The sequence below is a fragment of the Azolla caroliniana genome, unplaced genomic scaffold, assembly GCF_043228905.1.
Source record: "Azolla caroliniana isolate FFs.n. ecotype wild unplaced genomic scaffold, voAzoCaro1.0.p SCAF_21, whole genome shotgun sequence".
NCBI classification, from domain to species: Eukaryota; Viridiplantae; Streptophyta; class Polypodiopsida; order Salviniales; family Salviniaceae; genus Azolla; species Azolla caroliniana.
In genome coordinates, this window is record NW_028230456.1 from 4,213,232 (window position 1) to 4,238,898 (window position 25,667).

General features: G+C 42.0%; 2 protein-coding genes across 3 annotated transcripts; one reads left to right on the top strand and one right to left on the bottom strand.

Annotated features, from left to right (window-relative positions):
• The first annotated feature begins 681 nt into the window (after positions 1–681).
• LOC147850434 (pentatricopeptide repeat-containing protein DOT4, chloroplastic-like) lies at positions 682–3,088 on the top strand. Of its 2 annotated transcripts, none has more exons than XM_087336632.1 (2): positions 682–2,411; positions 2,505–3,088. In XM_087336632.1, the coding sequence occupies exons 1-2, from the start codon at positions 743–745 to the stop codon at positions 2,720–2,722; spliced, it is 1,887 nt and encodes a 628-aa protein (XP_087192758.1). In that variant the 5' UTR covers positions 682–742; the 3' UTR covers positions 2,723–3,088. The 2 variants fall into 2 exon arrangements, with proteins under 2 accessions (XP_087192758.1, XP_087192757.1); XM_087336631.1 differs by having other exon boundaries at positions 683–2,729; positions 2,762–3,088.
• Positions 3,089–4,165: 1,077 nt separating this feature from the next.
• Positions 4,166–23,670, bottom strand: LOC147850435 (very-long-chain aldehyde decarbonylase GL1-9-like). Its single transcript, XM_087336419.1, has 3 exons — positions 23,560–23,670; positions 22,881–23,374; positions 4,166–4,946 (listed from the first exon to the last, which is right to left on the bottom strand). Exons 2-3 carry the CDS (start codon positions 23,106–23,108, stop codon positions 4,395–4,397), a joined length of 780 nt encoding a protein of 259 aa, XP_087192545.1. The 5' UTR covers positions 23,109–23,374; positions 23,560–23,670; the 3' UTR covers positions 4,166–4,394.
• Between the last annotated feature and the right edge of the window lie 1,997 nt (positions 23,671–25,667).

Below are 25,667 nucleotides of genomic sequence, written 5' to 3' on the forward strand. Positions count from 1 at the left end.
GATAAATATAGATGGAGTGGTGGAAGAAAGTACTTATCAGGTATAGGTAGAGGTTTTGGTTCAGATGCAGGAGCAAATGTGGGTGCAGGTTTCAGTTCAGATGCGGGTGAAGGATTTATGCAGGTTTCAAATTTTCAAAAATAGAGGGAAAAGGATTTATGCAGGGTTTTAATAATGCTAAAGTTGGGCCCGTGTTAGGCCAAAAGGTCCGGATTAGGTGTTCAACCCGGGTTAGGTTTGAAGGACCGGGTTAGGTTTACAAGATTACAAGGCCCGGTTTAGGTACCTAGAACCTAGGTTAGGCTTAGAGAATTACAGTGCCCGGGTTAGGTACGTAGACCCTGAGTTAGGTATGTGGAGTCCGGGTTAGGCTTAGATAATTACATTGCCTGGGTTAGGTGATGAGAGTCCGGGTTAGGTAATAAAATGGCATCATCACTGCCCGGGTTAGGTTTTAAGCCTTTTATAGATAGAGATCGCACGCGCTATTCTAAACGTGTCCTACACTGTCTTGTGATTTCGTCACCAAGCCTAATTAATATTTGGTAGCAAATAGAAACGTCAATGACGGATACATACATACATACATACATACATACATACATACATACATACATATATGTACATACATACTTCACATACATACATACATACATATATGTACATACATACTTCACATACATACATACATACATACTTCTCCTTCTATGACAGATTATGATATGATACGAGATGAACTGATATGAGCCTGCGACGAGGAGGCAGAGCTCAACATCCTCTCCCCGACCTCCCTGCGCTTCACCACAGGTTAGAAAACCTTCCCTTTCTCACTGATTTTCTCTCTCTGAGTTCTCTGTTAAAATCGTGTGGCGAACTCAAAGCCTTGCCGGAAGGCCAACAAATCCATGCCTTCATCCATCGCGTTGGATGTGAAAGCCTTATCGTCCTTTGCCATGGCCTCGTTAGTATGTATGGAAAGTGTGGACGGTTTGAAGAAGCCCAGGTTGTGTTTGGTAGCATTAAGGACAAGACTGTGGTTTCTTGGAACTCCATCATGGCTGTATACATTCAAAATGGCAATGCAAAAGAGGGGATTCGACTCTTTAAATGTATGAAAGAAGAAAGGATCAAACCAAACAGAATCACTTTCATGACTATACTAAGTGCTTGCCATGGCCATGAAATGCTTGATGAAGGAAAGCTTATACATGCATACGTGGTTGAAAGTGGCTTTCTGACTGATGTTTCTGTGGGGAGTGCGCTTGTGAACATGTACAATAAATGTGGAGATCTAGGTCTTGCTAAGTCCCTCTTTGATGAAATGAGCATAAGAGATGTAGTTTCTTGGAACGGTCTCATCACAGCTTATGTTCAGCATGGACATTTGCAAGATGCTCTTCATACCTTTTACAGTATGCTTTCAGATCATAATGTGCAACCAAATGTTGTCACATTTACGGTGATACTAAATGCATGCGTGAGTGAGGATGCTTTAGTTGATTGTATGATCATTCATGATTATATTATGGAAGCTGGTTGTGAGTATAATGTTATGATAGGAAATGCTCTTATTAATTCATATGGTAAGTGTGTGAGGTTTTTTGAAGCACGAACGGTTTTTCAAAGAATGCCTCAACGTGACGTGGTTTCTTGGAACACGTTGATCTTAGTTTGTGCACAAAATGGTTACCGTAGGGAAGCATTGAAATTTTTCCACCTAATGCAATCGTCTGGCATAAAACCAAGTGAAATTAGTTACATTATTGCACTTTCTTTGTGCACAATCCCAATTCATATAGAAGATGGCAAACTTATCCACTTAAGTGCCAAGGAAAATAGGCTCGACTTGAATAGTTTTGTAGCAAATTCTCTGTTATGTATGTATAGTAACTGTGGGAGTGCTGAATCTGCACATGAAATGTTTGAAAAAATTCAAGATCGTAGCATGATGACATGGAATGCCATTATTTCAGCTTGCGATCGGCATGGGCTTGGGATGGAGGCCCAGAAACATTTTTGGCAAATGCTAAGAGAAGGTTTTACACCAAATGAATACGCCCTCACTAGTGTGGTGTCGGCATGTGCAAGCACTGTTGCATTAGAAGAGGGTAAGTTGATGCATTCTTTAGCATCTGAAAATAGTTTTGATTCTGATGATGTCTTCATGAATGCACTTGTGAGTATGTACGGAAGATGTGGGAGTGTGGAGGATGCTTTGACAATGTTCAAGATGATGCAAAATAGAACTGTTGTGACATGGACTGCGATGTTGGCATCATATGCCCAACATGGTAGAGGTCAAGAGGCAATACAACTTTTTCATCAAATGCACAACGAAGGATTTGAACCAAATGAGATCAGCTTTGTGAGTGTTCTTTCTGCATGTAGCCACACTGGCTTAGTGCTTGAAGGTTGCTATTACTTATCTTCAATGTTTCAAGAATTTGAGGTTACGCCTATTACTATTCATTTTTCTTGTCTGATGGATCTTTTTGGACGGACAGGAACACTTGACATAGCAGCACATATTATCAATCAGATGCCTTTCCAACCAGAGAGTGATGAATGGTACACATTTCTTTGTGCGTGCAAGAGCCTAGGAGATGTGGGGAGTGGAATATGTGCTGCAGAACAGGTTCTTGAGCTGTATCCTAAGCATTCTGCTGCATACATATCCTTGTCCAATATTTATGCATCAGCAGGAGCTTGGGAAGAAGTTTAGCAAAGTTGTATATAATTTCCATCAAAGTATAATGGCCAGATCTGTCTTTTTGATGGTGCTCTATTGGATGAGCCAACTCTGGACTTCAAAGGTCCAAGCTTATGCCACTGATTGCAGATCAGGATCAAGTTTACAAGCTGAAAAAGTATCTGAATCAGGGGATCCATGGGGAATTATATTTTCTGATTGGAATGGGAGTTTAACATTCTTCTCATCTCAGTTCTGTGGCGTCATTCATGTGAAAATCACAAAGCACCTCTCCAAACATAGCCCAATCTACAAATGAAGTTCATTTATGTATTTGATCAAAGCCACATTTGAGGAAAATCAAATTATTTTTACAGAGCTCAATGTGCACAGTTGTTTATGGTTCAAAGAGTTTCTATTAGTGTCTTGCTATCAAATATTGGTTCTTTCTAGCATTGTGAAATATGCTATGATAAAATAATGCTTGTAAATACTTTGCACAAGGGTTTTTAATGTGTGCATTGCAGGCAATAATTTTTCATTCTTAAATATTGATTTCGCATATGAGACATAATATCAAGTTGCTTTGATACAATACTTTTTGACAACTCTATAATCTACGATGATTAATGATTATGGGCATGAATGAGCTATATATATTTATATATGTGTTGTATGCTTTTATGAATTTATCATCTTCTAAATCGATAGCTGATGTCCAAAGTTGTGTTATATTTATGAATGTAGCAGGGATGATATGTAATATAATGAGGAAATTCACTTAAGAAAAAACAATTTATGAAATGCAATCATTAATTTGGTGGAACCCATTCAAGGGTAGCAAATGTCACATTAAAATAATTCAGCTTCATAGTTCTATCAACTTTGGAAGTTTATGGTAATGGAAATCACATCTTACAAAAATAAAACAATTTAATACGAGGGATTCTAAATTTGGTTGACTATGTCGAGGGGAAAAAAGATCATGCCAATAAGGGCTTATTTGTAGCAATATCAATTAATTGTAGGGTGATTTTGTGATTCACTGACCTCTGACATGCATGGCTTCATATGAAAGTGTACTCTACCATGCGACTCCGTACAAAACAAATGGCCATAAACATATTTCATGTGAAAAATTTGGCATTTACATTAGGTTAACATCCAAAGGTTTATGGGTTTGTGAACCATCTTAATTAGGAATTCACATTAGTATTGTTCATCAGACCGACAGATTCAGCATCGCATTATATTATATACAGCTGTATCATGTTTCCCATTACATTTGCTACTACAATTCCATGAGATGAAGGCTTGACCTTATTTTATATATCCCACTTGTTTATATATATATATGTATATGTATATATATACTTATTATTTAGCACTCTGGAGAAAGCAGAAAAGTAAAGTCTGAAAATTGAACAAATTCAAATAATTCGGTGCTTGTTAGGAATGTTCAACCTTCAAAATATCATGTTGAATGGTTATCTATCTTCCTGATAATCATATGCTTAAGACTAAACTCAAAATGGTTTTTTACATGCGTGCTTAATTAATTCTTAAGGAAAGAATAACATTATCGGGATACAATTTTCTACATCATATCAGTAGAATACAAAATCATGAGCAAGAATACCCTGTGACAAATAATGTCACCACTGAATGCTCTTGCACAACAAAAAGATTTTGCTTAATGATATGTTCAGCTAGTTTCATGTTTTACCAATTTGACATCAAAACCACCATCTGGTCGCTTAATCATAGTATATGGCATATATGTGCCTAGCAATTTATCCCACATGATAAAGAAAGGTTGAGAGAAGTTGTACTTGTTGCCATGAAGTTGATGATGAACATCATGGTATGCTGTGTTATTTCTAAATAGCAAATGGAAAGGGTTACCCGGCAAGCGCAATCCACAATGATCATCAACAGTTTTGATGACCGCAAAGGAAAAAAAGAAGACTGATGTCCGAGGAGTCATTCCTGAAATAAGGAATGAAAATGCACCCCCTACAGTGTCCAGGAGCAACCCTTCAAGAGGATGGTTGTATAAAGCTCCAATTGCGTAAGGAACAACGAGCCTATGATGCTGAGAATGAATATGTCGGTATAAGAACTTGTTCACATGCATATAGCGGTGTACCAAGTATTGCCATGTATCCATGACCACCATTGCAAAGAAAATTTGCAAACTTTGGATCCATAGACTAGGTCGGATAGTGTTGCCTGCCACTCCCATCCTTGATGTTACCTAAAACGTTGAGTAACTCAGACATGGATTAGTTAGAAACATAAATTGCAATACATTATACACTATAAACCATAATAGTAACAGAAAAATAATGGCAGAGATCAAGTTTGAGAGATAGGAGTGGGTAAGAGATTTGAGTCGTCAAACTCGTTACCCTAAACCCTAAACCCTAAACAACACTCCAGCTCCAGCTGCTCTCTGCTATAGAACCTTCTGAGAATGCAATATATCCTCTTGTAAATGTGCCATAATTTTGTCCAATGCTCTTTCCCCTCTATTCCTCTCATCACACTTACAGTCTCACAGCCCAACTAACACTACGTTTTCTCAAATTTGTCTTTCTTCATTATCCGGTCCTTTGCTCTCTTTCCTCAATTATAGAATGTGAGAAAACTGTTATGAACAGTTGCAAGGTGCAACAGAGGCTAGCAACAGCCTAAAGATAAACTAAAACAAGAACTATATCTCCTAGTGAGGCTTGAATCCTTTTTATGAGTTACAATAGTGGAGGATGAGTTAAGGTAGTGGAGGAGTGGAGTGGAGAGAAAAGAAGAATGTAGTAAATGATGTAATGTACTCATAAGCTCAAAAAGTCGAGTGAAATGAATGCTGGAAGGAAGAATTGTGTACCAATGCATGAGCATTTTGGCTATCAATGACAATTTGAATAGAAATGGCTAGTGGAATACTGAGATGGTCAAGGAATGCCACCTCTGCACTCTCTTTCATCTTTATTTATTATCTCTCCTCTACACTCTCTCTCTTCCTAGATTCTTCTCATTATTCCACTTTAAATGCCACCCCTGCAAGTCTTTAAATGCCTCCCCTCTCTTCCATTTTTCCAAGAGTTTTCTTTTCTTTGCAGCCTCCCTCCCCACCCTAAAGAGGATGTTCTCTTAGCAGCGACCCTCCCAACCTACAGAGAAGGTTCTTTTTCCCTCATTTGAGCCTCACCTAGAATCTAGGGAGGAGTAGAAAGACCCTTAGCATCTACTTACAGCTGCTGTAAACAGTCCAGTTGTAGCTCAAGAGGATATCCATGGTTTCACATGGCACCATTGTTTCGTCAACCATTCCCAACTCCCCAAAGAGTCCATCTTGGATGGGAACAATTACTTGGATTGGGAACTGCAGATACAATACCATCGTCTATGGAATGTCATCAATGGAAGTGAGAAGAAACCACCAGTAACTTCAACCACATCAGTAGCTAGTTCATCTAAAGATGAGATTAAAGCTTGGCTAGGTAAGGATTCTCGTGTTTAATATTAGACCTACCATTCCCTATCAATTTCAAAATACAGATGAAGAGACAACCAACGAACTATGGGCAGCAATCAAAAGCAGGTATCATAGAGGTAAGCATGCTCAAATGAGTGCTGTTGAGAGTCAACTAGTGAATCATTCTCAACCTTTTGTAACACAATTTCTCTTCTTCCCCACACACATAATATGAATTCATTTGTTGCCATGCTTCAAGACAGGGTCAAACTTCTAATAAAACATGTCTCCATGTCAAAAGTGAAGGAAAGTGTAAGCACAATGGCAACTCCTACAACAAAACCAATCCAAGACTAGCAAACAACCCAGCCTGCAAGTAGCTCAATTGTCATTATTGTGACTACAAAAGCCACATTCAGCCCGACTGCCGGAAAAAGAAAAGAAACAATGTCAAGAGGTCTTCTTCTACCAAAACTCAGCCTACACCAAAATCAAACTCAGCCCACTCAGCCAAAGAAACAGTTTTCCTTGGCATTGAAGAACATTCTTCACATTTGGTTGGACCAACTACCTCAACCATTGATGAGCAGCTAGTAGACAATGGTGTTACTGCAAACATTACTTATGACAAATCTATTTTGCATGATGCCAAACTTAGCTCCTCCCAAATCTCCATAGGAAATACCTCAAGCATTGAGGGTTTGTGTTTGGGTAATGTGTTTCTTAACACTTCTTCGAATCACGAATCTCCCATTCTTCAAGATGTGTTCAATATGCCTCACATCTCCACCAACTTACTTCCGTTCTATCAAATCACAAAGCAAGGTTATGGTTTCTACTTTGATAGCTCAGTTTTGGAAGTCATTAATACCAACAGCATACAAGTTGTAGCTATTGGGCACACGAGAATGTTGGAGGGTGGCAGCTCCAAACCTGCACTCTCTTTCATCTTTATTATCCCTCTTCTACATTCTCTCTCATTGGAAAGATTTAGAGAGACCTTTACTGTCAATGATTGCTCGCATGATAAGGAGCAAAGCATCGGTGCCCCACGATATAATCCGGGCAAAGATGGGAGCTGCACCTATAATAACCGAGGCATTGTTCCGATCAGTGACATTTATCCAACGTCTTTGGGAGCTACCTAAACGAAGGTACCCAAGGTTGGCACGTATGTCATCAAGACAACTAGCTGAAAATGGAGACACTCATGGTTGGTATGCTGAAATGCAGCAATGGTTCGAGTCACATGGCATGAGTATAAATGCACTACCGCCGTTCCAATATAGCTTGGACTGTCCCCATCTAAATATGACCAAAGTGGAAAAGAATAGAGTGATCCGAACTGATATTATTAACTTGGAAAACAAGATAACATATATCAGCCCCAAAATACCACTTGGTACAAAGATGGCCCACTATAAGACGCACTTCTTACATACATCAGAGGATGGATTCGTCAATAGGCCACCTTATATGGACATACATCTATCCTATGCGCTGCGTTGTGTGATAGGCCAGCTAAGAACTTCATCACATCAGCTACAGATTGAAGTAGGCAGATATACATGACTACCTCTAGAAGAGAGAATTTGTCAATTGTGTCATCAAGGAGTGGAATCTAAGGAACACTATGTTTGTCATTGTAGTGTCTTTTATGAAATCAAAGGGAGATACCATTGCCTCTTTAAACAAGGCTTTGGCCCACTACGCAAGGTAATGGAATATGAGGACCAACAATACCTAGGACTTTTCTTGCTAGAGCTCAAGCGACATCGGGAAAAGTTGTTGAAGAATACAGCCACACAAGCTCATCCACAGAACAATCAAAAACTTTCTTTAGCCCCATCACTCCTACTAATGCTACAAGTCCATCAAGGGATACACAGATGGGCCCCAGACCAGGACATAACAAAGGGGTTACAATTGATCGAGCAATAGCAATTTGCCGTGCACGTAGACCCCGGCCCCATGGACCACGACCTCGACACCCTTGTCATCGACAGATAAAAGCCATTATCTCCCGCCATCGTAGGTGCTTCCCTCGCTTCGGAGACATTTCCATTTTAGATCGACCTATGCTAGAGATCTTTCGAAGACAAAAGCTACAATATACTTAACTTGAGAATCTCACATGTGCCAAAAACCAGATTCCCTCGTTTCTTCTCTTTTCATCTTATTTACTTTTATATTTACTGTGTAATATTTATTTTATTTTGATTTGTTCTCAAAGATGAAAAAACACTCAAGATGTAATCTCTTATTTGGTCTTATAGGCCATTTTGGCCTCTTAAAAGACGTTAATATTTCTTTCTTTCTTTCTTTCTTTCTTTCTTTCTTCCTTCCTAGATTCTTCTGTCAAGAATCTGCAAGTTTTTAAATGCACTCTCTCTTCCACTTTTCCAAGATTATTCCCTCTTATTCCTCATTTATTGTACCTATTTGGTAGTACAAGAGTCACTTAACTACCAAATAACCCCAATTTCGTATAAATAGGCTATACCATCCTCTTTTGTAAGAACTTTGGTTTCATTGATACTTACGAACAGGCTTTGCTGTTTGGCTGTATCTTTACATTTTGTAGTTATTTGCTAATGCTGTGTAACAGCTGTCTCACAGCTTGGCTGTGTCTATTTTTCCTTCCAACAGTTCCACTACTGCTATTAACAGCTTTTCGCAGTCTTAACCATAAGAGTTGCCAGCATCTTAAGAGTTTCTTCTCTTTTCATCTTATTTACTTTTATATTTACTGTGTAGTATTTATTTTATTTTGATTTGTTCTCAAAGACGAGACAACACTCAAGATGTAATCTCTAATTTGGTCTTATAGGCCATTTTGGCCTCTTAAAAGAAGTTAATATATATTTCTCTCTTCCTATAATTTGCAACTCTATAAATGCCTTCTCTCTCTTCCACTTTTTCCAAGATATTCCCACTTATTCCTAGTTTATTGTACATGTTTGGTAGTACGAGAGTCACTTAACTACAAAACAACCATTTCACCCACGTTCCCCAATTTTGTATAAATAGACTATACCAGCCTCTTTTGTAAAGACTTACAAATTGGCAACGGTCCAGTTTAGGCTTAACCAGGCCGGTTAAGCCTAAACCGTTTGGGGTTCTCAAACCTGAACCAAACCAAACCAAACCAATCCCTAAACCGGTTTGTGAGCAGGTGTGGGGCGAAAAAGCTTTAGAGGTGTGAAGAAACCCAAAAAAACACCACTACCACTTCTACTCTTCTTCTCCTCCTCGTAATTCCCAACCCCTTGGCATGTCCCCCATCCCCATCCTTCTCCAAATTTGACATGCCCCCCCACCCCCATCCTCCTCATCTTCCTTTGTAGATTGCTACTACACGACCCTTTCCAAACCTCAATATGTCCATTCTCGATTGCTATTGCCCATCCCTCGACCACCTTCAAGTCAAGCTCGCCGCATCCTAGGTCCTAGGTCAAACTCAAGAGAGAATTTGGAACTAAAATTTCACCTATATATATAGAAAGAATGTACGGAGAAGGTCCACTATGCAGGCTCCCTCTCCTTCTCTGTCCCTCCCTCTCTCGACACTCAATAGTTTGTTGCCTATGGCTTCCTATTAGTCTCTCTCTCAACTTTCAAATTCGAACTTCTAACTTCTCACTGTCTAATTTCTAACTTTCTAAACCCTAATTATTAAACGGCTTAGATGGTTTGAGCCGGTTTGGCAAGGCTCAAGCCGAACCGGGCCGAGCCCCTAAGCCGCTAAACTAGTGTCGTGAGGATTTTTGGCCATTGTGAGAAAACCGAGCAGAACAAGTAAAAACTGCACATAGTGAATTTATAAAATAAGAATAGGAACAAATGTAAAGTGTGAGGTGCTAAAGTGCACCACAAAGTTCATAAAGTGTAAATGTGATGTGCACATGCACATGTAAACTAAAGGGGAGTACATGGAAGTACGGGGGTAGTGACTAGTGGGCATGGTAGTGTGTGTGTGTGTGTGTGTGAGGAGAGGGAGTTAAAGCCCTATCAATCTCTCCTACTAAGATCAAGGCAAATATTCCCCATTGAATGAAGGGAATATTTGGCCTCTCTTTTGTAATGTGCCTGACCCCTTACTACTATAAAAGGGGAGTGAGGGGTCACCATTGAGGGGGTTGCCATTTTGTCATTTTTGGGTAGACCATTAGGGTTTTAGTCTTCCTCATCCCTATTTCGTTTTAGGGTTTTGGTTTTAGGTTCCCCTTTCATAACATTTTCCTTTCTCTTGATTAGGGTTTAGTTCTTCCTATTTGATTAGGTTTTCTTCTAGTGGTGCTTGAGTCCGGCCTATATGGCCATGGTTGTAATCATATCATGATTTTCATGCCTTATAGTGTAATTTGTTTGATGAACCTTGTCTCCATCTATTTCTCTACCGTGTAGCTTAATCTCTTATTCTTTCTCCTACCCTTTCGAGCTCAAAGGCCGTAAGGGATAAGCACCCATTTCCCTTCTACTCCATAGTCCAAGACCCCCGTGGTCCCGCCCAAGCCGACAGGTACTCGCGGATTTCCGCGACATCTTTGGTGAACCCGACGTGAAGGGCAACAAGGGAGGATGAGGATGGAAGAGGAGGACTTCACGGAAGTAATGGCGAGGACAGTGATGGATTATGTGAGGCAAAAAGAAAGACGAGACGCGGCTCAACAAGCTTCGAGAGTGTGGTCGCACGAGTCGGCCGTTTCAATGGGGACGAGGTCCCAAATTTTTTGAGAGCCTACAAAGCCGAGATGAAGAAGTGGGGGTGTGGATGAAGCAATGAGGCTAGAGTATTTTTGCCGAGTGGTGGCCGTATCGATACACGAAGAGGTCAAGGAGCTTCGAGAAGCTCATTAGTCGTGGTAGTCTTTCGAAGAAGCTCTATATGAGGCATGTGGGTATGAGAGACGAATGGGTAGCATCGGCGAAACCCACCAAAGCGCAATGAAAGCATTCCAAGAGTTCGAGCATCGTTTTGCTCAACTCTCAGAGCGGGATCGAAGATTGGTGGAGGTAGACAAGATCCTATTATTTTTTAAATCTGTCAATCGAAAGGAAAGGATGGACATTTTACTTGAGCTTGAAGATGATGATGGAGCAAACGTCCTCACCGAGGATTGGACCGAAGTAGAGAGGGTATGCCGGTGACATGATGAGAAGCGGTCGGCCGCAACACGGCCCGCGAGCAACGGTGAAAAGAGGGTGGCGAGTGACTACGCACTACCACCAAAGGAGGAGAGCTCATCGCGGAATGGTTCGGTTGAGTTCGACATAGAACCATTGGTAGGTTAGGTGTACGAGATCTTGAAGACGAAGGTCGAAGCAGGAGGAGGGTCTATTATGGATTCGGGCTCGAGAAGATTGGACGCGGAGGAAGCGCCTCCCTATGCACAAAGGACAAGGCCTATGTGGAGGCCGAGGGATGGTACAATGGGGACATGGAAGAGGGTGTGGAGCGAACCACCTGCTCGTCTTGCAGGAAAAGGACAGCCATGGATAAGGCCGGGAACTACGGAGAAATGAACACCACTGCGAGAGTGGGCGGAAGTTTCGGGATGCGGTTGCCCGAAACGTCGAACGAAGAGGAGGCTTGCATAACCGAGGACAACATAGCCACGAACAACGGCGTCCGAACAAAGGTGGCTACGGACATGACAGCGACGAGCGATGGTGCCAGGACATTCCCCACACCGGTTCTAGAGACTTCGGCCGCAGACCCCAAGAGCCCACGTGAGACTGGAGAGACGGATGGTGGCGGCAGCAAAGCTGGCGACTGAGACAACGACAAGGAGGATGAGGAAATTGGTAGCGGACGAAGACGAGATCCCTCGACATCGGGGCCGGAGACTTCGGCGGTTGCGCTCGAGCGTCAACATAAGACCAGAGAGATGGGAGGTGGCTGCGAGGAGACGTGGCCCAAGGCGGGCATGCACAAGAAGGAGGTGGCCGATGAAAACGTAAAAGGGAAAACGGTGGTGGAGTTTGATGGAGAGGCCGGGAGCGGCAAAGAAAGGAGAGTCAGCAACCGATCCGATCGAAAATCGATCCAGCCGGTAATCCGACTCGAAAGGAAGACAATTTGGCCGGTATTCCGGCCCGAACGAAAGAAGAACCAAACGGGAGCCGATCAACTGGGCCCGACCCGAAAGGTAGCTAACTTGGCCGAAATTGTTCAGCCGACACCGATCCGGAAAAGGGCTAAGCCGGCCTAATTGGAGATCGTGGCGAATGGACCACAACACCCGGTGGGAGCCAGTGAGCACGAGGAGGCCAAGCATGAACGATGAGTATGACTCAGTGGGAGACCGAGAGCGAGAGAAACCCTCCACGCCTACTCTTGAGACTTCAGCGGTTGCAGACCAATGTAAGACTGAAGAGATGGCGGGTGGCAGCGAGGAGTTGAACGCCTACGCGAACAAGGGTGTCGAAGGAGGTGACCGGAGCCCGAAGCACCACGGTGAGCTACGAGGGCCGAGCAGACTCGAGGGGTGTTCATTGAGACAACAAGACAACAAAGTCGGAGGTGATGGCGGATAACACCAACACGGATGTCGAGATGGTGGTGCACTCTACCGAGAGAGAACACCACGAGCAAGGGCAGAACGAAAAGTGTGTGATGTCACTTAAGGACCTAGAAATGAGCACGTATTCGAAGGAGGATGGCGTCGACGTAAGCGTAGACCCTTCAAAAGGCAAGCGCGGAACGGAGGGAGATGGCACGCCGAGGTGCACGGGACATGTAGATGGTCGGTTCGAAGGAGGGACATACGAGGTGCACGAGGGGTAGTATCTGACATGCAATCGCAGTGGTCTGGAGTCCAATCGGAGGACATGCACGGCGAACAAAAGAAGAGCGATCGGATTGACAACATAGTTTGAAAGGTCTACTATGACCGACCAGGAAGGAAGGTGGGAGCGTCGGACATGGTGGATCGAATGGAGCCAATAGTTCGAGATCATGCAACAGATACGGTGGATTGAGAGGCTACGGTGGTTCGTGTGGAAAGGATGGGCATGCTCGAAGGGGAAGACGAAGTCGGGCAAAGTCGACGAGGACACAAAGGGACTCGGTTGATCACCATTACCGAAAATCTCACCTCTTTCCCTTTCTTGGCACATACCGGTGGATGTGCGATTTGGTGGGGGTGGATGTCATGAGGATTTTCGTCAATGGTGAGAAACCTGAGCGGAACAAGTAAAAACGGGATGTGCAACATTGCACATGCACATAGTGAATTTGTAAAATAAGAATAGGAACAAATGTAAAATGTAAGGTGCTAAAGTGCACCATAAAGTTCGTAAAGTGTAAATGTGATGTGCACTTATCTGCACACGCACATGTAAACTAAAGGGGGGTACATGGAAGTACGGGGGTAGTGACTAGTGGGCATGGTAGTGTGTGTGTGAGGAGAGGGAGTTAAGGCTCCATCAATCTCTCCTCCTAAGATCAAAGCAAATATTCCCCATTGAATGAAGGGAATATTTGGCCTCTCTTTTGTAATGTGCCTCACTCCTTACTACTATAAAAGGGAGTGAGGGGTCACCATTAAGGGGGTCGCCATTTTGTCATTTTTGGGTAGACCGTTAGGGTTTTAGTCTTCCTCATCCCTATTTCGTTTTAGGGTTTCGGTTTTAGGTTCTCCTTTCATGTCATTTTCTTTTCTCTCAATTAGGGTTTAGTTCTTCTTCCTATCCGATTAGGTTTTCTTCTAGTGGTACTTGAGTCCAGCCTATATGGTCGCGGTTGTAATCATATCATGACTTTCATGCCTTATAATATAATTTGTTTGATGAACCTTGCCTCCGTCTATTTTTCTACCGTGTAGCTTAATCTCTTATTCTTTCTCCTACCCTTTTGAGCTCGAAGGCCATAAGGATAAGCTCCCATTTCCCCTCTACTCCTTAGGCCACGACCCCCTTGGTCCCGCCCAAGCTGACACATACCTGCAGATTTTCGCGACATCTTTTGAGATGTCAACGTACCCGCGGATTTTCGCGACATCTCAAAATATGTCGCGAAAATCCACGGGTACGTGTCGGCTTGGGCAAGACCACGAGGGTCTTGGCCTAAGGAGTAGAGGGGAAATGGGAGCTTATCCTTACGGCCTTCGAGCTCAAAAGGGTAGGAGAAAGAATAAGAGATTAACATGGTAGAGAAATAGATGGAGACAAGGTTCACCAAACTAATTCCATTACGAGGCACAAAAGCCACAAAATGATTACAAGCACGACCAATTAGGCCAGACCCAAGCACAACTGGAAGAAACGATAATGACTAAGGAGAGAGAGAATGAAACCCTAAACCTTCCTAACTACTACCACGATGACCAAACAAAAAAACCCTAAAACGAAATAGGTAAAGATGAAGTAGAAACACCCTAACAATCTACCTCTAACAACAAAATGGCGACCCTCTCAATCGTGACCTCTCACTCCCTTTTATAGTAGTAAGGAGTGAGGCACATTACAAAAGAGAAGCCAAATATTGCCTTCATTCAATAGGGAATATTTGCCTTGATCTTAGGAGGAGAGATTGATGGAGCCTTAACTCCCTCTCCTCACACACACACTATGCCCCACTACTCAGTACACCCGTACTTCCATGTACTCCCCTTTTGTCTACATGTGCATGTGCACATAATTATACATCACATTTACACTTTACGAACTTTATGGTGCACTTTAGCACCTTACATTTTACATTTGTCCCTATTCTTATTTTACAAATTCACTATGTGCATGTGCAATGTTGCACATCCCGTTTTTACTCGTTCCGCTCGGGTTTCTCACCATGGACGAAAATCACGACATCCACCCCCACCAAACCACACATCCACCAGTATGTGCTAAGAAAGGGAAAGAGGTGAGATTTTCGGTAATGGTAATCAACCGAGTCCCTTTTTCATCCTCGTCGACTTCGCCCGACTTCGTCTTCCACTTCGAGCATGCCCATCCTTTCCACACGAACGGTCGTAGCCTCACGATCCACCATATCCGCCGCATGTTCTCGAACCATCGGCTATATCCGATCCACCATATCCGACGCTCGCACCTTCCTTCCCGGTCGGTCATAGTAGACCTTTCGAACGATGTCGTCTATCCGACCGCTCTTCTTTTTTCCGTCGTGCATGTCCTCCGATTGGACCCCCGACCACTCCGACCGCATATCGAATACCATCCCTCGTGCACCTCGTATGTCCCTCCTTCAAACCGACCATCTCCTCGTCCCAAGCACCTCGGCGTGCCATCTCCCTTCATTCTGAAGGCTCCACCCGTACATCAACGTCGATCTCCCAATACGTGCTCGTTCCTAGGTCCTTAAGTGACCACATTACACGCTCCTCATTTCACCCTTGCTTATGGTGATCTCTCATGGTAGAGTGCACCACCATCCCGAAGTCCGTGTCGGTACTCTTCGCTTCCGCATCCTTCGTTGCCTCTGTCATCGTTGTCTTGTTGTCCCGACGGACACCTCTCGAATCCACTTGGCCCTCGTACCTCACAGTGGTGCTCCGGTCACCTACTTCGGCACCCTCGTCCACTTCGACCCCCGACTCGTCGTCACCACCCGCAGTCTCTTCGATCTTACGTTGATCCACAACCGCCAAAGTCTCAAGAGTAGGTGTAGAGGGTTCCTCTCGTTCTCGATCTTCCACCGAGTCATACTCATCGTGCCCACTTGGCCTCCTCGTGCTCATCGGCTTCAACCAGGTGTTGTGGCTCGTTCGCCTCGATCGTCGATTAGACTAGCTTAGCCCTTGTCCGGATCGGTCTCGGTTGTTCGGTCTTCGGTTCGGTCAGCCTTCTTTTGCATTCGCATTCAGCCGAACAATTTCGACCGATTCAGCTACTTTTCGGCTCGGGCTTGGCCGATCGGTTCGGACCGAGTCGGCCCCCTTTCAGTTCTTCTTCTGTTAGGGCTGGAATACCGGGCGGATTGTCTTCCATTTGAGTCGGATTACCGGCCGGATCGACTTTAGGTTGGATCAGTTTCCAACTCTCCTTTCCTTGCCGCTTCCAGCCTCTCCATCGAACTCCCCCATGGCCTTTCCTTTGGCCTCTTCGTCGGCCACCTTCCCTACGTGTATGTTGACCTCCGGCCACGTCTCCTCGCGGCCACCTCCCATCTCTCCAATCTTATGTTGGCAATTGGGCACAACCGCGGAAGTCTCCGAAACCAGTGTCAAGGGATCTCGTCTTCGTCCGCTACCAATATTCTCTCTTTCATCTCAATTATCTCTCTTCTACATTCTCTCTCTTCCTAGATTCTTCTCTCTCTAGAATCTACAACTCTTTAAATGCCTTCTCTCTCTTCCACTTTTTTCAAGATATTCCCTCTTATTCCTAGTTTATTGTACTTGTTTGGTAGTACAAGAATCATTTAACTACCAAACAACCATTTCACCCACATTCCCCAATTTTGTATAAATAGGTTGTGCCTGCCTTTTTTGTAAAGACTTTATTTTTGCTGCTACTTGAAAACAAGCTCTACTCTTTGGCTGTGTCTCAACTCTTTGCAACCATTTTTGCTACTGCTGTCCAACAGCCTTCTCACAACTTGGTTGTGTCTATTTTGTTCTGAAAATTGTTCCACTGCTGCTATTAAAAGCTTTTCCCACAAAGAAGGGGGTTTATACCACCCGAAAAGTTCCCTTGGAAAAGTCCAAATTTCATCTTGTTCAAGTACTTCGACCAACTCTATTACCCCTTTGTGGTACAAGAAGATCCCACATTGTGGCATGCTCGGTTTGGTAATCTACTATGCCTTGCTTCAAAAGCTACTCTTTGCAACTAGTTGAAGGTCTTCCTCTTTACAAAACTCCCAATGCCCATGTGTTGCTTATCTTCATGGCGAGCAACATTGAGAACCTTCCCCTCATCCAACCAGTCACCATGCAAAATCTATCTTGGAGTTAGTGCACATGGATCTTTGTGGTCCAACAAAAACCGCTACTCTTGGTGGTGCATGCTATTTCATGCTTATCATTGATAACTTCTCACATATATTGTGGGTTTATTTGCTTGCAGAAAAATCTCAAGCCTTCACCAAATTTCAAGAATGGGTAGCTCTTATCGAGAACAAGACATCAAAGAAAGTTTGAAAGATCAGATTCAACAATGGTGGAGAGTTTATCTCACAAGCTTTCCCCCGTTTTTTGTTCTCAATGAGGCATTGCCACCAATTTTCTACAACCCAATACTCCTCAACAATGCTCTCTCAATTTAATCTTCCTCTCTTGTTTTGGGGTGAAGCTGTCAACACAACAGTCTACATCATAACTGTTTCCCAAATAAAGCAATTGCTGCAACAACCCTGGCAGAAGTATTTACAGGTGTAAAACCCTCAGTTTCTCATTTACAAGTGTTTGATTGTGATGCTTATGTTTACATTTCAGATGATAAAAGGACTAAATGTGAATCCAAAACCAAGAAATGCAAGTTCCTTGATTATATCACACAATCTAAAGCTTGGAGGTTATGGGATCTAGAATCAAAATCCCTATTCATGTCTAGGGATGTTCATTTTATGGAGTCTAAGCTGGATAACTCTAAGATTTTACTTGAGTTCACAGTTGAAATCCCAACTGCTCTGGAATCTCATATTCCAGATGAAGATGTCTCACCTTCAAGTTCCCCATCTCTCCCCACTCCCACTCAAATTCAAACTCAAACTCCACCTCCAACTCAAACCTCTCCCTCAACTCCAATAAATTCCCCTCCCTCCACACACCAACTTCCACCACTTTCAACGTGGATTCAAGCCACTGTTCGTCATTCCCACCTTTCCGATGTTGAACTTGAGTATACAGTTGGCTCTCCTACCAACACGTGAAGCACAAATTACAACAGCCTCATCACTCATGCAACTTTGCCTTCCTATGCACTGTTGTGCAATCACAAACCCCCCCACTACAGCAAAAGGTCTTGTTGTTCTAGAGTAGAAAATTGGCAATGGAAGTTGAACTTAATTCCATTGAGCGGTGAAAAAAAATGGGAGTTGGTCCCTCAGCCTTAACATATGCAAGTCATTGGACTGAAATGGATTTTCAAGTCAAAGTATCATGTTGATGGTACTTTGGATTAGCGTAATGCACACTTAGTTGCAAGAGGCTACTCACAAAAATGGCCTATCTTTCAAATGGACTATGAGGAAATATTTGCTCCAACAGCAAGGCACACCTCTATCTGATGTGCTCTTGCACTTGCTGCTCACAACATATAAGTGGAGTGGACTATGAGGAAACCTTTGCACCAACAGCAAGGTACACCTCTATTCGATGTACTATTGCACTTGCTGCTCACATCCTATGGCCTATCTTTCAAATGGATCTCAAGTCAACCTTCCTTAATGACTTGAGAGAGGAAGTTTATGTAGAACAACCTCAAGGTTTCAAGATTTCAAATCAAAAAACTATGGTCTACAGGTTACACAAAGTCTTGTATGGCTTAACGCAAGCTCTCAAAGCTTGGTATGACAAAAATTCTTTCTCTCTCGTGGGTCTCAACATTGTTATGCTTCTTGGGTCTCAACATTGTTATACTGATAACAATCTGGAAATCTTTTCCCAAGATGATTTGTTATGCTTGATTATAGTATGTGTTAATGGCCTTCTAATTACAGGGTCCCTTGGTTCTAAAACAGAGCAGGTCCGTGCTGACCTCAAAACGACATTTGAAATGACTGATTTCAGACTTCTCCATTACTTATTAGATATGGAGGCTTATCAATCACATGGTGGTATGTTCCTCAACCAATATAGGTATCTCCGTCAACTCCTTGAGACCTATGGCGTGTCAAATTGCAAGCCACTCTCATGTCCCATGGATCCAAACTCAAAGCTATCTCATGAAGATGATTCTCCCATATTTGAAGATATCATAAAATATAGAATGTTAGTTGGGTTTCTTCTTCACTTAATTTACATCGGGAAAAGTTGTTGAAGAATACAGCCACACAAGCTCATCCACAGAACAACCACATCTTTCTTTAGCCCCATCACTCCTACTAATGCTACAAGTCCATCAAGGGATACACAGATGGGCCCCAGACCAGGACATAACAAAGGGGTTACAATTGATCGAGCAATAGCAATTTGCCATGCACGTAGACCCCGGCCCCATGGACCACGACCTCAACACCCTTGTCATCGACAAATAAAAGCCATTATCTCCCGCCATCGTAGGTGCTTCCCTTGCTTCAGAGACATTTCCATTCATGATACATTTGCTGGACCGCATCCCACAACTCTTTTGTTGTCTATGCATCTTTGCCAAAAAAATGATGAGTGATTTGCAGCTTCACGTTTAACAGCATGAAAGCATGAGCACGACCATCTTTGTCTACCCAAGAGTCAATTATAGCTTGTATGGATGTTGAAGATAAACAATAGAAGTAGCCTTAAGATTGGTTGCATCTAGGAGATATTTAGTTTTCTTTGGATTGATAATTCAATCTTGATGTATAAGAGTTTGATGATGTCTAAAGTTAACATGTACATTGTACACGTAATGTGGGACTCCTACATTTGCAATGTGGAAAGTATACATGTAAAAGATGAGTTGCTCATGACATTTTGAAAGGGTGCTGACAAAATGTTGTGAGCCACACTGTTATATATGTTCAAGCATGCATACATATACCTCTTCAAACATTCTAATGAGTTCAAATGAGGCTGAGCTGGTGAGCTGCAGGTGAACTGTGGCCACGAGGACACCTGTGAGACAAATCAGCAGAAAATGGCCACACATAAAAATAAATGGACGAAGAAAATGAGAGGCTTATTACGAAGTTCTAACATGAAAGTCTAGCTTCCCCAAATAGGTATCTATTTAAATTGGCAGTTGACAAACGATGCCACTAATGTATTGAACGCTAGATAAATGAGAGGAAAGAAAAGAGAGCTCAAGCTAGATAAATGAGAGGAGAGAAAAGAGAGCTCGAGCTAGATAAATGAGAGGAAAGTAGAATACTCAAGAAGAAGGTGTATATTTCACAAGTCGAATAAGATTTACAAAATGTAGCATAACAAGGAGTCACAACTGACTTAGTATGAAGTATGAGGAGGGTGCTTTATATAGAGTCACCCTCTCTCTTCATTAACTAACTACAACGACCACTCTCTCTATTGGGGAATGTGAAGACTCATAGTCGTGGGGAATATGTAACTCATTAGTTATGTGTCATAGAATATGATTCTATGACACAGTTAATGTGTAGGTAGTGATGTGACTCTTGACCTTTGAGTAATCATAGATTCTCAAGAGGTGTATTCATTATATAGAGTCACCCTCTCTCTTCATTAACTAACTACAACGACCACTCTCTCTCTTGGGGAATGTGTAACTCATTAGTTATGTGTCATAGAATATGATTCTATGACACATAGTTAACGTGTAGAGAGTAGTGGTGTGACTCTTGACCTTTGAGTAATCATAGATTCTCAAGAGGTGTATTCATTATATAGAGTCACCCTCTCTCTTCATTAACTAACTACAACGACCACTCTCTCTCTTGGGGAATGTGAAGACTCATAGTCATGGGGAATATGTAACTCATTAGTTATATGTCATAGAATATGATTCTATGACACATAGTTAATGTGTAGAGAGTAGTGGTGTGACTCTTGACCTTTGAGTAATCATAGATTCTCAAGAGGTGTGTTCACACGTTGCACTATGTTGAGCTTGATTCTCACATGCCCTCTCAAGCTCAACTCGAGTCAATTCCTCAGAAAGAAAGGAAGCTTAATCGACAATGAATACTCAAATGGGGAGCGCTCTCCCTAGCGAGAAGCTAGATCGAAACAACTTTGCATCTTGGGAGTACAAGATGCACCAGTACCTTGTCAGCCAAGGCTATTGGGGTTACATCAAAGGAGCACAAGAAAACCGACCCGACCCGAAAGATGCCAACTACGTAACATGGGAGCAAGCGGCAAGCCAAGTGATGTATTGCTTGGTGACATGTGTTCACGACCACATGCTCGGCTACATTCGGGAATCCGAGACGTCGGAGGAAGCGTGGGAGAATCTACGAAAGATTTTCGCCGCCAACACGACCACGAGAAAGCTTCATCTCCACCAAGAGTTGAACAACATCCAACAACAAAATATGTCCATCACAAGCTACACCTTGAAGATCAAGGAGCTTTGTGATGCACTCGGCTTGATAAGCGCCAATGTGGAGGATGACAAAATCGTGCAAATATGCCTCGACAGCCTTGCACCACGGTTCGGCGCGATACGGACCGTCGTACTAGCACGAGAGAATCCGCCCTCCTTTGATCTTCAATCCATGTTGTTGGTCAAAGAAAATCATGTTCAAACAAGGAGCAACGCCTCGGAAGGCCACATGCTCTACACGCATTCGGCCAGAGGAAGAGGACACGGTTGTGCAAGAAGAGGCTGATTCAGCCAAGGACGAGGCGAACTAGGCCCGATTTACGAAAAAAACTCTCAATTACGGCAACAAGATGGAGGCCATCAAGGAACCTTCGAAAGAAGGGGGAGCCACCATTCCGGTTCGAGCCAACAAACCTCAATCAAATGCGGATATTGCGGCAAAGTCGGCCACCGCGAAGAAGATGTGCAAGTCGGCTTCCACTAGTCGACAACTTTATTGACCACTGATTCTGTTCCAAATGTATGTTTGGATGGACTCATGCAATCCTGTACATGTATGTATAGAAACACTACATGCATTCATATTATGTATCACAAAAAAAAGTTTCCATGGAAGACAAATTAGTGGCAGAAAAGCCCAAATGTTTGCATTTTCATGAGAGGAGGCAATTTTTTGAAAATGACTGTACTTTTCTGGAGAGATGTTAACAAGGAAAGTCTTTGCCACAAATTCAACTTGCAATAGAGGGGACACAAAAACAAAGGCAAAAAAATAAATAGACAAAAGGAACATAATTAACATTGTACCCATAAATATGAATGATAAAAGTTGCGTTTGTTAATCATTTCCCTCTTTCTCTGAGTCTCTCTCTCTCTCTGAGAGTTACTATGTTGCAAAGGAAATTCCACCAGAGTACATTTCATGTATTCAATGGACAAGTCTCCAAATTGCTTACATACCCCCACATGAAAAGGGAAGCCAAACCTAGGGGATAGGGGAGGAAAATAATCATAGATAATAACATAATGATGACCTCAAATATAAAAGAAGATAGAAACATCTGTTAATCAACAACCAACAATCAGAAACAAAGTATCCTCTTTTCGAAATGCAGTATAAGAGATTACCCAAGCTGAGGTCACTTCCAAAAAAAACAATGGCTCAAATTTAAAATGGGAATTTTGCGGTCAATCCTATCACACTTGGAAATGAAATGAAACTCAAGTGTGCGGCATCCTTGTAAAAGGTTTTAAGTCCAAAACAAGACTCAATACATCCTGTTAAGATTCCTCACAAAGTTCAAGGATATGAGCATTAACAAGTTCACATAGCACACTGTTTTACCTCCGTAGTTTTGAGTCACAAGTCATATCCATTCCTCAGAAGTTGATGGATTCATGCTTATTAACAAGCTTTTAAACAAGACATTTTGCATCTTGGTAAGTCTTCTCACAAGCCAAAGGATTGTGCGTATCAACAAGTCCAAACAAGAAATATTTGCATGCAGTTGAGTTTCCTCCCAAAGTGTGTGCATCCATACAATAAATAAACTAAAAGTACTCAATGATAGCATATATGACAAGTACCTGAAACATAGAGAGAGCAACCACAGCTTGCAAAGTCTGCTGCCAAAGAACACCTTTGATGACGGTTGAAAGCGAAACAACATTCTTTACTTCCTCTTTGCGAGCATGAAGCCTATACCGTTCAGGAACAGGAATCGCATGATAAAATCCAGCGTATATCCAGTAAACAACAATGGGAGCAAGAGCTCCCATCACTTCATCACTAATATGTCCATCCCAAGGCACCATTATGCTATGTGAAGGATATGCTTGTAAAGAATAGTATCACTGATATTATATATAATCCTTCACATGAAGCTTAAGATTATGTATATATATATATATAATCCTTGAAGAACCGTATCAGATCCGATCTACTGCAGAAATTGATCAAACTTTCACCACGTGAGGGAAAAGATGCAAAACTGGATCTTTGAGAGGAATGCTGCATACAGTAGTTCTGAGCTGAATTTCATTCAACATCATCCTGCTTCTCTGAACATATCATTCCTCCCCTGTGCAGAGAAAACAGGCAAGTTTTAACAATAAATAAAATATATATATATAAAAAAACAAGAAAGCGGAGGAGTGGCGTAGGAGGGGGCATGCACGTGTGCCACAAGAAGCTTGAAGGAAACGTAATGAAGAGTATAGAAACCCTAGGAAAGGAAAAATAGGAAACAGGCAGAGAAACGCTTACCTTGTCGTAGGGAAAGGGGCGATGGCGGATCTGCGCAACAGCAGAGAGTAGTCGTGGGGCGAAGAAGGGAAGGGAAGGGAAGGGAAGCGGACGGAGAGAGAGAGCTTTTACCTGAATTTTTAGCTCATAATTACAAAAAATTGTAATGCTCTAAAGTTTAAACCATTCATTATCTGCCATTACAACAACCAAAAAAGCCCATAAGAAATGAGGCCACCTGATTCATTCATAATATGTACATATATATTTCCATCAAATCATCACATACATATTCCAATTGTGCCACAACCCCCAATATCCGGAACACGATCTCCAATCCATCATTTCGACTACTCGAACATAATGAGCAAAAAAAAACCCATGATCGAGGCATCAAATAACAGTGACGTAATGCTTTGCAAATCTATGCTATGTATTTCCAAATGAAATGAGCAAGAGTCACGCTCTCTCTCATACTATCTTACCCCTAGTGGTAAGTTATTGAACTACCAACTTCACGGGCTTAGGTTCAAAGCTCGACGATCACACCTCTTTTTTGCTTAAAATAGCACTATTAGATTTAGTTTACTTCAGTGGATAACCTTGCCAATTGACTACAACGATATGGGCATTGTCTTTCTCTCTCTCTTTCTGTCATATATATGTTAATATATATAAAGCAATGATATAATAGGTCCACATTTTAATGTGTGTAATCAGATGTATAAAGCTTTATGATAACTTTATTGATACCCAATTGGAATTAAATAAATATAAATAGTAATATTATGAACCTATTTATCAAGGCGTGGTTGTAGCATGATTGACTCGCAAAATGTTGTTTTTTTATGAGCAATGTGGTGTACGTATTCATTGCTAATGTTTTATGAATACCAAGATTTTCGAGAGTCTTATAATGCTAGAAAAGGACTATCAAAGGCACACAACATTTTGAAATAGTGATCACACTGTAGTTCAAACGCGAATACAATATTTCTTATGTTTTTTTCAAAAAAATAGCACCTACTGCCATTGTGGCCCAAAGGGAAAATTTTGCATCTAGAATATGACACTCTTTACATAGGAGTCACAATTTATTGTGTGATGACATGCATTGTGATCGCAAAACAAGTTGAGGCATTCTAGATTAGGTCTTCTAGCTCTTGTTTTTTGAGGTGGGGTAAGAATGGTGCAAGGAGGAATGGTTGTCAACCTAGTCAAAATAGATCAAGCTTAGAGCGTCCAAGTTACAACCTTGAAATGGGCATGCTTGACAAAGTGAAAGGCAATCACTTTCATCACTAAGGTTATAGATTCAACTTAACTCATTGCGTACTTCAAGGGGTCCATCTTTGCATGGGGGGAGGGGGTGATGATGACCAATACCCCTGAGTGAAAACAAGCATTGTAGGACTTGCCATAACCTCCTAGTAAAGCATGATGCCACCCATTAAGCTTTAAATATGACGGGTTCAGAGCAAGAATTTGACGGGTGTCATGCTCATCAAAGGCCATTTTGCCCGTCAAAAACATACACTTAATAAAAATGCCCGTCAAGTGACATATGAAGTTGAAATTTCCATTTTTCATGTGAAAGGCCCCTACAAATTATGCATGTCAAACGACATGCTAAAATTCCATTTCCCATGTCATATATATTACATATATATACATATGTCACTTACTATAGATATTATGAAGTGTGTATAATAATATATTTATACTATATATTTTTTTTCCAAAAATTTATATGTTTTATATAACACACTTGAAATAATATCATCATCAAATGGCCAATGGATCCACAACTGTCAATAGCTCATTTGTGGGATATGCTTTGGTTATATGCACGACAACCAATTAATAGGCTTATGTGGGACCTTGGGGGATGGTTTTGGACCAATCCCATGATGGATCCATTGCAGAAAGTTCCATTCTTTCAGTACAATGTGAAATTTGGCAGAACCTTACTCATGTCTAAGAATATTCCAACTCTTGCAACTCAAAAGCACCGAAATAAGTGGAGTGTTTCAAGCAATCATTTGAAGGCATATTGGAAATGGATTTGGTCTTTCAAGGGACCAACGAAATAGATTTCCTTTAGATGGCTTTTACTACATGCAACACTA